Source organism: Podarcis erhardii, assembly GCF_964252035.2.
Source record: "Podarcis erhardii genome assembly, chromosome: 5".
NCBI lineage: Eukaryota > Metazoa > Chordata > Lepidosauria > Squamata > Lacertidae > Podarcis > Podarcis erhardii.
Window position 1 is genome coordinate 61,679,950 of NC_138509.1, and position 13,060 is coordinate 61,693,009.

Below are 13,060 nucleotides of genomic sequence, written 5' to 3' on the forward strand. Positions count from 1 at the left end.
AAGCATTGGTTGCCTCCAGCCTACAACGGCCTTAAAAAAACACACCACCCAAACCAACTCAGGGTAACTGCCTCCTCCCAGGGTCAAGGCAAGCCATTCCCCAAGCATTATTCGAGCTCTGACTGTCTGGCTGGATGTAAGAGAAGTTAACAAGGTAAGAACCGGAGGCCAGACGGTTTTGATTTCTGGCAGGGCTGAATGGGACAACATGAGATGAGAGGGAACAAGCAAACTGGATTTGGGAAGGTGGAACTGTCAACTCAAAAATAGTGTACAGGCCATTAACATGAAGCACGAGGAGCTGCCTCAGTTATAAGCCATTATCTGCTAGGAAGCTAAGTATCAAACTTTTGCAGAGATCAAATACCAAGAAGTTCTTATCAATGCAGCACTGCTGAACAGCAAGCTACTGAGAGGCAAGTTTCCTGGATATCGGGAAGGAAAGGGGGTCAATATAACCACTAACTAAAATGAGAATATAACCACTAATATTATTACTGGGGATTTTATTATCGGTAGTGTTTTGCTACTTAATATGGCATAAGTCTGATATTCAATTACTTTCTAGGTCAGCACTGAGGACCTGGTAGAGTAGATTGGGAAGGCAGGAACAAATTTCCCCCACCAAATTTCATTGCTTATGAACTACAAACTGTTCCTTTATTAAGAATGACAACTGGAGTAAGACTGCTTACGATACTGTTTTGTCTCCACACATCATATATGGGACTGTGTGTGTCATGTTTCTGTGGAAGCTCATAAAAGCACCGAATTTGTTATTAGGGTCATAGGGGAAGGAAGCTTGATAGCAGAGCAATTGCTTTGCGTACAAAATGCCACAGGTTCAATGCCTGGCATGTCCAGGTAGGGCTGGGAAATCAGGAACCCTGGAGAATTGCTGCCAGCCCGTGTACACAATACTGAGCCAGATAGGCCCCATGGTAGAAGGCAGTTTCCTAGAAACAGAATTCAGCAGCCTTCTGGTAACTTTAGTTTTCATTAACACAACAGCCCACCATCACAATGAAGATGGGAATGAAAGTGTTTGGGCAAGGCTGGTAAAGCCTTAGATGCCATAGTGGGCTCCTGGAGGGGCTTTTGGTGGCCTTCCTTCCTCATAACTAGAAAAAGCAGGATAAATTATGCAAACTAATTTACAGAAACAAAGGTAGCTGTATTGGTCGGTAAGTACCTTTATTGGGAAGAACAAAAAAGTCACAAAAATGTGGCAAGCTTTCAATTACTCAGAATGCTTCATGAAGCAAGATGCAGCTTTCTCTGTTTTTGAGAACACCATTTAAGAAAGTGGAGTTTCAGAACAGAGAGATTTGAATAAGGTCCGTAGCTCATTCCTCGTTCTATGCAAGGAAAATGGACAAGTACTTTTGAGAGTCTGAAAGCTTTCAGGGGTGGGGGACATCAGTATAGATTTTTCCTTTGTTATCCCTGCAAGTTCCTTGTAGATACTTTGATCAGGACACACACATATGGCACTGTCATATTCAGTTGTTTGGGGGTACGGGGTTATATGCCTAGTGTTATTATTTGGACATACCAGGTCATAACAGTTTGCGCTTCCTTTCAAGGAGTTCCATTGATCCAAAAATGTCACTATGGAGATTTCACTTCAAGTCATGGTTGATGAAAAATATTTCCCATTTGAAGCACAAAACTTATTTGCTTCTTCTTTGCTTTCTGATTAGGACTAGGAAAAGTTTCTGTTCCATTGAAGTCATCTAAGGCCATTTCCCACGACAGGAGTGGAGCACCAGCATGGTGAGGAACATCGATGACTTCGATTTTTGCCTTCCATCCCACCCCCAGTCTATTCTGGAAGGACTTCAGACCCTTCGCTCCAATCCAAAACTCTCAGATGTCACCTTGATAGTTGAGGGACATGAATTCCCCTGCCACCGCAGTATCCTGGCCCTCTGCAGCCACTATTTCAATGCCATGTTTGCTGGTGACTTCTTGGAAAGCATTTCAGCTCGTGTAGAGATCAAAGAGGTGGATCCAGCCATTATGGAGACCTTGATTGACTTTGCTTACACAGGGAAGGTGACCATCAACCAAGGGAATGTGGAAGCCTTAATTCGGACATCCAACCAACTCCACTTCCCCGTCCTCCGGAAAGTCTGCAGTCGGTACCTGAGGCAGCAGATGGATGCGACCAACTGTTTGGGCATTTGTGAATTTGGGGAGCTGCATGGCTGCCCAGAAGTGTCATCCAAGGCCTGGTCATTTCTGCAGGAGAATTTTGAACTTGTGTCTCAACAAGAGGAGTTCCTGCAGCTCTCCAAAGAGAGGCTGGTTATCTACCTGTCCAACAACTTGCTCCAAGTACAAGAAGAGCAGAGTCTAGTTGAGGCTGTGCTGAGGTGGGTGAAGTATGAAAAGTCTGCGAGAGCCATGCACCTTCCAGAACTCCTTGATCTAGTGCATCTGGTTTCATTGCCAGATCAGTACCTGCAGAACCTCTTGTCATCAGAACCACTGATTCAAGAATCGGAGGCTTGCAAGACCATCATCACTAGACATCGTAGCACGGTCAGTTCTTGGAGGCACCACAGTACCCTGATTAAGCTCCAGTTTCAGCCCCAAAGCTAGAAAAGGGGTGCTGTGATCCAATAGCTATAGGTGTCCTTAACTGCAGTGCCTAGAATCTGTTCATCTTGGTATGCCAACTTCTTGTTTGAGATAAGTTTTCATTTCTTAATTAGCCTATGAACTGTCACCTTTGATTGGCAGTGGAAGAGTTCCTGACCTTTCCCCACTAGTTCCCCTCTTTCTTCTCCTCTCCCCGCCTGCCCATCCATCACTAAGTCCATTGACTCAGGAGGAGCAAGGGTGTATGTGCATGCAGTTTTCCTAGAGATGCCACTGTGAGGAGCAATGACTGACTTCTTGGTGTACGTGGATTATGGTTATGTCTTTCCCAAAGACAGTTATAATTGGATAATTACCAAAAAGGATAGTTTATTTAGATGAGCCTATCTGAATTAACGAGGGAATATGTGCCCCAAAGCCTGAATTTAAAGTGATCACAATTCCTGAGAAACACACTTTGTTCTAGCGCTTATATTTTAAGAAGGTTTAAAGTATGGTCCAAGTGTTCCTAAATCAGTGCATCCAAATTAGTCTAAACAACAGTGGGAAGTGGCAACAACCATCTGTGAGGAAAGCAGCTAGAAGTCCTTGCCATGGTCTAGCATTTGCAGTGAAGTATCCCAGAGTTTTATTTGGGAATTTTGCTTTACTGAATTACATCATACAAGGTCATTGTATAAAGTGTTGGAGAAAGGGGAGAGGTGTTGGGCTTCCAGAATCATTGGGGTTTTTTTTCCTTGTCTCAGTTGGAGAACAAGCCATTTGTCCAGCAGAGACTGAAGGCCCTTCCACAAAAGCTTGAGGAGGTTCTAGTGGTGGTGGGAGGCAGAGCTCTGGAAGAGAATGAAGAAGATGAACAGCAACCACTAATCTCCAGGAATTTTGCCTTTTATAACACCAAGACTAGTAAGTATCTGTCCCCAAACAATGCCAGAACTGCACACTCCAGCTCAGAGCATCTTTGCGACAGGGAGCAACTAGGCTCACGGTGCTAGGCACTGCAAGGGATGGCAACAACTGAACGGGTGTAGCGTTTAGAGGTAGGGGAAATAAAGTCTTCACCTTGGTACCTGTTGCTATCATCTTTATGAGTTGGCCTTTACAGGGTGGATCATGTTTGATGGTGCCACTCTGTAGTGTTTTGAGGAAATGCATGTTTCCAGACCCTTGGTGGTGGGTGGATGGAAAAGATGAGACCTGAATCCCTCAGAAACAAGACAGAGAACCAATTATGGCAGAATAACCAGAATATGAATACAGAGGGCCTAGTATACTACAGCTCCCATCAACCCCAGCAAGCACAACCAATGGTCAGGGGTGATGGAACCAGTATTGCAACAAAATCCAGAGGTCCTGCCAGTTATCTCATTGATTTTGTGTACACTCAGTCAGGTTGTTTTAGCTCTTAGCAAGCAGTTTGGTAGAATATTACACGTGCTGTTGTCTTTCTATCACAGCCCCCCCCCCCAAAAAAAACCCCACAATGAGCTGGAAGTTTAACTTCATTTGCTCCTTTCGCTTTCTCTTCCTTTACGGAATTCCTCTGGAATCAACAATAAAACCTCTCACCCTTCCTCCACAGAGTGGTTCCACTCTTTTATTGTTACTTATTTATCTGGTGATTATCCACTTCTTAGATTTGCCTTTATCTATTTGCTGTTAAGTGAAAAAGTTTGAAAAATATAGGTATATAAACATTTAACATTTAGACTTGCCAACTCAAAACACCTAACATTATCCAAACCCACTTTCTGTAGCAGAAACACTGGTGAGGGCAGAAGCAACCATGCCTTGGACTTCGACCTAGAATAATGCAGGCACCGACAAACAAGGATTTCAGTATGATGTAATGCTCTGTGCTCTTTTGGCGTTGGTGACTGCTGAGCAGCTGCATTCATCTCAGGCCAATGTTGACGTTGGAAGCTGTCGGGCAGGCCTGCAATTGCAGTGCATTGGGTAGAAAAACTAATTTGGAGAAGAGGACCTTTCTCATCGTTGGCATTATCTACGCAATATGATGCAATCGGAATGTATTCTGATAACACTGTGAACAATGAAGCAGATAATGTCCATAGATAATTACCTTCAAACACACGTAGGTTTGAATAGAACTGTTTCAATATGGAAAAGTTCCATGGAAAAGAAGTGCATTTGGTCTAATCATATCACTGTCATGGGTCATGGTCTTGATTTAAGGTAGTACTATGGAGTGATGGAACTCATAGGGGGCAAAGTCTCTTCACCCGAGAGTAGTAAAGAGTCTCAGAAAAACTAGAGCGCTTACTGGTTATACTGGTTACCTGGTTATAACACTTTGAGGGCCACTTACATATTTGGTTCTATTATTTCAGAAAGATGGAACGCTCTACCTGATTTTCCAGACTACAATAAATGGGGTTTTTCTGTGATTGCTCTAAATAATGATGTTTATGTCACAGGTAAGGATAGTGCTCTCTCCAAGTCTATGTTGTTACTAAGCCTTTGAACCTTTTTGGTGTGTTCCCATACTAAGACATTCTGCTGAGATCTTTGGAGGATGGATTTGGTTGTTTGGGGTGTGTTCTGGTCTAAAACAGATAATTTAAATCAGGGCAGCCAGATTGCATAGTTATCTAATAAAATGTAAACTGAACCACAATCCACCATTTTGAGTCATATTTTGCTCACTAATTCCACAAGATTTTCAAGAGAACCAGAACTCCTAGCAAAAATATCATGAGAGTGTTAAGCCGTAATAAACTATTAAGCCGTAATATTGAAGTGCTTTAAACTGGTACAAAAGTGGGTACTAGGACTCTGTGTGAGTATGATTGCTATTTCTGTTTTCAGGTGGCTCCAGAGGATCACGGAATGACACATGGTCAACAACTCAGTCCTGGTGCTTCTGCCTCAAGGATGGTGCCTGGAAGCCCATTGCACCAATGCTGAAGCCACGAACCAACCATGCCAGTGCTGTCCTCAACGGAGAGATCTATGCCATTGGTGGTAGGGAATGAGATCTGTAACGTGGGGGACTCTTGCTTTATGTGCATGGGAACAACAGGCACTAACAAGGATGAGGCCGGTTTAGTGTGGACAATATCATAACGTGCTCTCTGGCCATTCCAAGTCCCTATACTACAGCTTGAGCAGAAGAACCTGCCTTTGTAGGACTGAATTTCATACAGAAGGTTGTGTCTAATTCACTTATATTCAGAGGACTTGGCTTCTTAAGAGCCAGTGTGGTGTAGTGGTTAAGAGTAGACTTGTAATCTGGTGAACCGGGTTCGCTTCCCTGCTCCTCCACATGCAGCTGCTGGGTGACCTTGGGCCAGTCACACTTCTCTGAAGTCTCTCAGCCTCACTCACCTCACAGAGTGTTTGTTGTGGTGGAGGAAGGGAAAGGAGAATGTTCGCCGCTTTGAGACTCCTTTGGGTAGTGATAAAGCGGGATATCAAATCCAAACTACTCCTCCTCCTCTTCTTCTTCTTCTTCTTCTTCTTCAGTCAATCGATTTCATTGGTGTACTGTGACTATGATTTAGTTGGAGACACAACCCAGACCCTACATATTAGACTCGTGGGTTATTTTAGCACTAGTGTTGCTCAGTGCAAATATCTGTAGGTCTTGACTGTGCTCAAACCTCCTTTCCCCCCACTTCTCACATTGTCTGTAGGCACCGCGGTAGATGTTGTGGAGGTGGAATGTTATGATCCTTATAATGACAGCTGGTGCTTTGTGAGCCCTGCCTTGAAGTACGTCAGCAACTTCACCATCGCCGGGTGTCTTGGGAAGTTGTACCTCATTGGCTCTTGTGCTGTCAAATACAACGCATTAACCCTGCAGTGTTACAACCCTGCAATAGGTAAGAAGGAACAGAGGGGAACGTGTATGAATGGCTTTTCCAAAGCAGGCCATGGGCTCACAGAGCAGGCCAAGGCGGGTGGGGCTGGTGCAAAACCAGAATCCTTTCTATTCTGCAAACTTGGAAATGGGCCCTGTGTCAGGGGCTTTGCTAGGTACTTAAAAGACCTGGGGCATAGACCCATGTCACAGAGCTGCCTCTGCAAAAATCAAAATGGCTGAGGTCGGGTTTCACTGGCACTGTGCTTTGTAACATGTCCAGCCACCCTGTTTGCAGGGTGTGTGTGGTTGAAAATGGGGGGGGGGGGGCAGGAGATCCAGGGCCCAGGGCAAAAAGGAATAGGGGAGAAATTTGGTTCGGTTCATACTTAAAAGCAAACTTACTTTATTTGTACTTCCTGAAAAAATTTGCAAACCGAAACGCAACCATCTTTTGAAATTTGCACCTCTCTTAATTTCACAATGCAGTTCCCCAGCCAATAAATGTGCACGAAAATGCATTTATTAAGGTAAAATGGGCATAATAAAATACAAAAACACATTGAATTAGGCCAAATGTCTTGTAAAATGTGTATTAGATAAAATTGCATGAATATGTATATTTAAGGATAATTTCATACAAAAATCCTGATGATTTTTTATGGGGACTTTTTATATTTTAAAAAGTTCATACTGATGAGGAAATGTGATGAATCAAACTTAAGGTTGGAAAAAATGAGAGGAAATGAAAGAAAGTGAAATTGATGTGAAACTGAATTTGCCCATTCCTACTTTTGCCCATTGCCTCCCTTCCCATGCCCAGCAATGCCCCCCTGCCCTGGTTTAGTTCTAAATTTCTTGTGAAAATGTTTTTGTCATCATTAGTATTGAAACTGAAGCCATTACTTCCTACCACATGTCCTTAGAAGAATATACAAGACGTTCAAAATGCTTTTCATGATAAAGGGTGGGATGTGTGTTGAGGGACATAGTACTTTTCCCCTCCTTCTCATTGGATTAAATAAATATAAATCTGGCGTGTTGTTGATTTGCAGGAGAGGCCCTTTTGAGAACGCCATCACTTACAGAGGCATGAGGGATGTCTTTTGTGTTGCTTGCAGATTGTGAAATGCACCCCCTTCAGAGCTACGATAGTCCCCCACTCTTTCTGTTTCTAGAAACAGTGTCAAGAAGACACATAATTTTAATTTGACCTTTTAGATTGCTTTTAGTACCGCTGTTGCTTGCAATGTTTTAAATGAAGCTTTATTGTTTTAAGGTATTTATGATTATGATGTTGTTTTCATTGGTTTGGTTTGCTTAGTTTTATAGTTTTTAGTTTTGTTCTCCTTGCAGCTGAGCACCTCTACCTAAGTGCAGTGCTTTATTTTTCCATTTCTGAGGTAATGCCAACCATGTTTTCTCCCTCTTAAGGGTAAAGGTGTGCATTCACACACCCCTGTGAAGCGAGGCCTACATCTGCTGCCAGCCTGTGGTGATGACAGCCCCTGTGAATCGTTCTTTCCCCCATCCACAGAATAGCCCCATCTTTCCTTCTGTTTCTTGGCCATGCCAAAGTGTTGTGGAATGTGGGCAGCTCAGTTTTATGTATGCAAATATGAACGGTGGGTTTGCTGTTAATTGCCTGCGGCCCATTTGACCTGTTTGAACCCTGATGCTGCTTTGGCATGCCTTTTTATTTCAATTGGTCTTATGTCCCAAAAGCTAATTTATATGGGGTGGAGGGAGAAGTTGTTAATGGGGTGTGACTTCCTGCACTGGCTCGCAGCCCAGAGTATCTTCCGGCAGCTAATGCTAGACTTCATTAGTGTCTTTCTGCTGGAGACACAGCCTACTCCATTTCCTACTTCAGTTTCTGGAGTTGCTCCTAGTGCTCCTTGATCCAGCTGCCTATACTTAGATGTGCAAGTGATATATTTGCCATGTCTTTTAGAAAAACTCTCAGCTAGCATCAATTTGCTTCACGTAATCAGGGAAGGTATTTGGTACGATGTGACTCAGGTTTAGTTGCCTGTGGGGGCCATGTGGCAAACTGCAGGACCTTCCATTTTTGTCTCATGATGTTATGCTATATAGGAAGGACGTCATTCATCCGTTTGTCATGTCAGCTCCCACCCACAAGCCCATCTCAGGATGTTACACAGCAAACACTAATAGTGCTTTGGTATTCTTGATACCTTTGACACTTTTAAATGTGGCTTTTACTCATGGGCTCTTACACTGTTACCTGCCAGAAGACCTTTTATACTCCTTTGACTATTAACACAGAAGGGCTGTAGCTCAGTGGTAGGGCTTCTGCTATGCCTGCAGAAGACTCCAGGTTCAATCCCTGCCATCTTCAGGTAGGGGAATGCCCCCCTGCCAGAAACCCTTGAGGGCCACTGCCAGTCAGTGCATGCAATACTGAGCTAGTCGGACCAATGGTCTGACTCAGTAGAAACCCGGTTCCTGTGAACCTATGCAGACGTTGTTTTCCTGTGATTCTGTTGCTTCCTAGCCCAGTAAAGGCAGCGGTGATGACGGGAATGATGTGATTAGAAGTAGGACAAAGTGTGTTGAAAACTCACATAAACACACATGTCTATTGCAGCCAGGCTGAAATCAGGACAGGCTGCTTTCACTGACAAGGGTTTTACATGTAAACAATCCTGACCTTTGCAGGACTGATCTAGGGCAGTCTCTTGTGACAATCTGCCCCTGCTCCATTTCTTGTCCATCTTCCTTTTTAGCTCCCCCCCCCCCCGAGATTCATATGTCATTCTAATATAGAATGTTTTTAATATATAAAATTACTACTACTACTATTGTTATCTTCTAGATGTTTGGAGTGTAATTGCATCCCCTTTCATCCCAAAATACCTCTCTGCTCCTCGATGTGCCTCTCTGCATGGAGCCATCTACCTTATTGGCGACAACACAAAGAAAGTCTATGTGTATGATCCAGATGCTAATATATGGCAGAAGGTGGGTAAGGGAGTAATGTTCTTTCACTACTATGTTTCCAGGGAGGGTATGTGGCTGTAGCACCCATAGAAGTAAATACAGATTTCTGTGGCCTATAGGTTTGTTATGGGGAGGGGGCATTTTAAAATGCTGTATTTCTTTCCCCTGCTTTTTCCCCCTTGACACTTTTCCAGAATGCATAACACAAAGTAATATGTGAGCAATGCCTGAAGGATGAGTGTCCATGTTCCAGCATGGCAGGAAGCCTATTCCTTGAGTGAGGATACCCCTGGTAGCAAGCACAGCATGGCCTGTTCCTCCAGCCTGTTTGGCTTCAGTGAAGATGTGTGTAATGTTGTTGGAGGGTTGGTTTACGCAGCGTCATTCTCAAACCCTGCGGCAGCTGTTCGCATGGCGTCAGTGCTCAGCTGACTGTGTAGCGCCCACTCCAGTCCTCAGGACAGGTGCAAAGAATGCCCTGCCAGTCTCTCCATCTCCGTAGATCTATGAATAATGGTTAGTGCCGTCAGTTTCCGGCCTTCCATTGGTTATGCTCTTGACGGCGGCCTCTTTAACACTTTCATGGCAACATCTTGTCATCAAGCAGTTTCACAGCAAGCGTTTTGCCTGGTTGGACCCAAGAACTATTCCTCTGCCACTTCGCCCTGTGATCTTTTCATGGTGTTCTTCAGGAGAGGTTAATAGAAGTTAGGACAAACAAGAATATAGCCCAGCCTTGTTAACAGTGTAACTACATACAGTTGCGGGGGCGGGGGGAGACAGAGGATAAAGGAGAGGGGTGACTTTTACAATTCAAAGGACTACACCACTGGTGGCCAGTCTTTTCGGCAGGTGTAAGTTCGCAGCATAGCAGGGGCATTATAGTACACACGCAGCCTCCCTCTGTGCTTCATGACAGTTTAGCATCTTCTCTACCGAGCTGGGAAGCAGACAGCAATGTGGTATTAAAGAAATCAGCTGGCGTGCAGCCCTGACCTTGTGCCACAGGCTCAGGGGTCAGCCTGCCACAAACTCCTGCTGCATCCACCACTTCTGGCATATGCGCCCTACTAGATTGGACACCCATTGCTATGCCATATCAGGAATGGCATGTCTATACATGCCTAAACATAGGCAACGAGACAAGGTGAACTCAAGTATATGTAGCATTTCAGATTTGCTTAGCTTAGTAGACAGAAATAGGTAAATGTGTCAAAAATGTATAGTTAGAGTGTGCTTAAAATGCATATATTCAAGAAAATAGAAGGCATTCTATTAGGGGAAATTGCTTTGTAAAAAATGTGTGTATTAGGCAAATTTGCTTACAAAAATGTGAACATTACAAGAAAATTACACTAAAGTGCTGAAGAATTTCCATGATGTCTTAAAAAACATATCTGCAAACCAAATTTAAGAGTGGAAAAACAGAAACTGAAATCAATCAGTTCATCCATCTCTAATCCTGCAATACTATACACACTTACCTAGGAGTCAGTCCCACTGAATTTAATGGAACTTGCTTCAGGATAGACATGCATAGAATTGCACTGCTAATGTCTTCGGAATTAGAGCTCTTAACTGAATAACGTTGTTAATATACAAATAAATATATCCTGCATTCATGTAATTGTAGATATGTTACTCACTGCCATTGCAAAGAGCCTCATCCTCCAATCTGAGGATGGTTCACATGCTCCTCCATCACACACCTGTGTCTTGGCCTGTTCTCTGAAGTACGGGCTACTATAATCAAACTTTTTGCATCCCCTTGTAATAAGCAAGAGATGCAAAAAGGACCCCATTTGGACTTTTCTGCTGAACAAGGTATCTAAGGCTACTGTGTACCAAATCAAGTTTTTTTTACCTCTTATAGAAATACCCAGACAACACCTTAATAACTCTGCTAAGGAAAGGGTGAGAGACCCCCCCAAGTGGTTTGATGATATTAACTTGCACTATATATTTCAGCCACTGGATGGCAGCACAAACCCCCACCATATGATTCCATCAAGGAACTAGGTGCAAACTGTATGTTGCCAATCTGCTGTCTTGTTTACAGCGGTTTCTGCTGCGGTTGTTGTATATGATTTGCCACATAAACACAGATCCAAATCATGTCCACTCTGTTTGCAGGTGCAACAGCTTCACACCCTCCACGAAAACGGAGGGATGGTACCTCTTGGAGGTAAACTCTTTGTCACCGGAGGATACTGGAAGGGCATGGATGGTGACTATCAGGTGGAGATGGAAATTTATGACTGCACTAAGGATGTCTGGAGAAGGGAAGGAGCCCTCCCATGCTTATGGCTCTACCACAGCTCCTCTTCTATCTTCATGGATACTTCGAGGTGGAGGGAACCTTTCCTAGGAGACCATTTGTGAACAGAGGATGGAACAAGGCCTCACAGCACAGCAGCTCCTGCCACAAGTTCGGAAAAGGAACAGAGTTTTCAATATCACACTTGTACACTTCCTTTTGCCTTTTTTGTTCAGACCGTTTGAATGGTTCTATCCCCCCCCCCCCCCCCGCCCACTACAGCTCTTGTTGGGCTGAATCACCTTGCCCACATAATTAGGATGGATAACTTTGGTCACAGCACTAGCACGAAAGCACCAGTGCAGAACATGAAATGATAACCTGCCTTTATAAATTGCAAGAAGCGAGGGGTTAAAACAGAAAACCCTGCAATGGGCATATCATCAGAAACAAAAGACTGCGTTAACCTCTATGGTTAAACATAGTGCCAGGCTGCCTTGACAAGTGTCTACCAACATAATGTGTGAATTAGGAACTTACAGAACTTGGCCAAGAAAACTTGGCAATTTTAAAAACATTGTTCAGTGTCCGTTCTGGCACGATGCCGCAGCTGAGACCTGTGAGATTCCAGTGCACAGCACATGATGAGTATTATGCTAGAGAACCTGACTTCCCTGAGCAATGCTGCCCACAGTTAAGTGTGCATAAGTCCATTGATGTCATTGATTGCTTCACTCTTTTGGACTGTGGCCAGAGTCCGAAAGGGGCCAGATGTAACGTGAGCCAGCTTTAAATTAAAACTAGAAGTCTCTCAGTGCTAATTTGAGATCGTGGTGACTAAGATCGATGAGTGACATTAGTGACCCATTTATCACAAGTTTCTCTGGTTTCTCTGGAACTCTTATTTTTATATCTGTTTTTATTGCCCTAGGATTCTTTCTGCACTTCACGAGGCACATTTTCTGTTCAGTTTAAATATCTTACATGTGGACTGTATGAATTTTACCTGTAAAATGGAGACTCACCTCTTCCTGTTGATTTCTACAATTCATCAGTATGGTCAAGAAATCTGACAATAACTTCATCATCAATTATGTAGTCTTTTCTTTCTACTGTTGGTGCTTGATTAAGTAACTATTTTCTTTTAGGTAGGTTTTAAATGCTGGACAGTCACAGAAGCCCCCTTCCATCGTCATTATAGGAGTGTTTTATATGAATCATACGTATGTAGCTGACACAAAATGCAAAGGAGAATTCAGTATAATGTTGACAGGGGGGCAGGTGGCGCTGTGGGTTAAACCACAGAGCCTAGGACTTGCCGATCAGAAGGTCGGCGGTTTGAATCCCCGTGACGGGGTGAGCTCCCGTTGTTCGGTCCCTGCTCCTGCCAACCTAGCAGTTCGAAAGCA

General features: G+C 43.7%; 1 protein-coding gene across 2 annotated transcripts; it reads left to right on the plus strand.

Annotated features, from left to right (window-relative positions):
- The first annotated feature begins 13 nt into the window (after positions 1 to 13).
- Positions 14 to 12,735, plus strand: KLHL30 (kelch like family member 30). Of its 2 annotated transcripts, none has more exons than XM_081861736.1 (8): positions 14 to 154; positions 1,704 to 2,547; positions 3,354 to 3,513; positions 4,959 to 5,045; positions 5,437 to 5,592; positions 6,264 to 6,452; positions 9,270 to 9,415; positions 11,528 to 12,735. In XM_081861736.1, the coding sequence occupies exons 2-8, from the start codon at positions 1,774 to 1,776 to the stop codon at positions 11,774 to 11,776; spliced, it is 1,761 nt and encodes a 586-aa protein (XP_081717862.1). In that variant the 5' UTR covers positions 14 to 154; positions 1,704 to 1,773; the 3' UTR covers positions 11,777 to 12,735. The 2 variants fall into 2 exon arrangements, with proteins under 2 accessions (XP_081717862.1, XP_081717863.1); XM_081861737.1 differs by having other exon boundaries at positions 30 to 154; positions 1,710 to 2,547.
- The last annotated feature ends 325 nt before the right edge of the window (positions 12,736 to 13,060 follow it).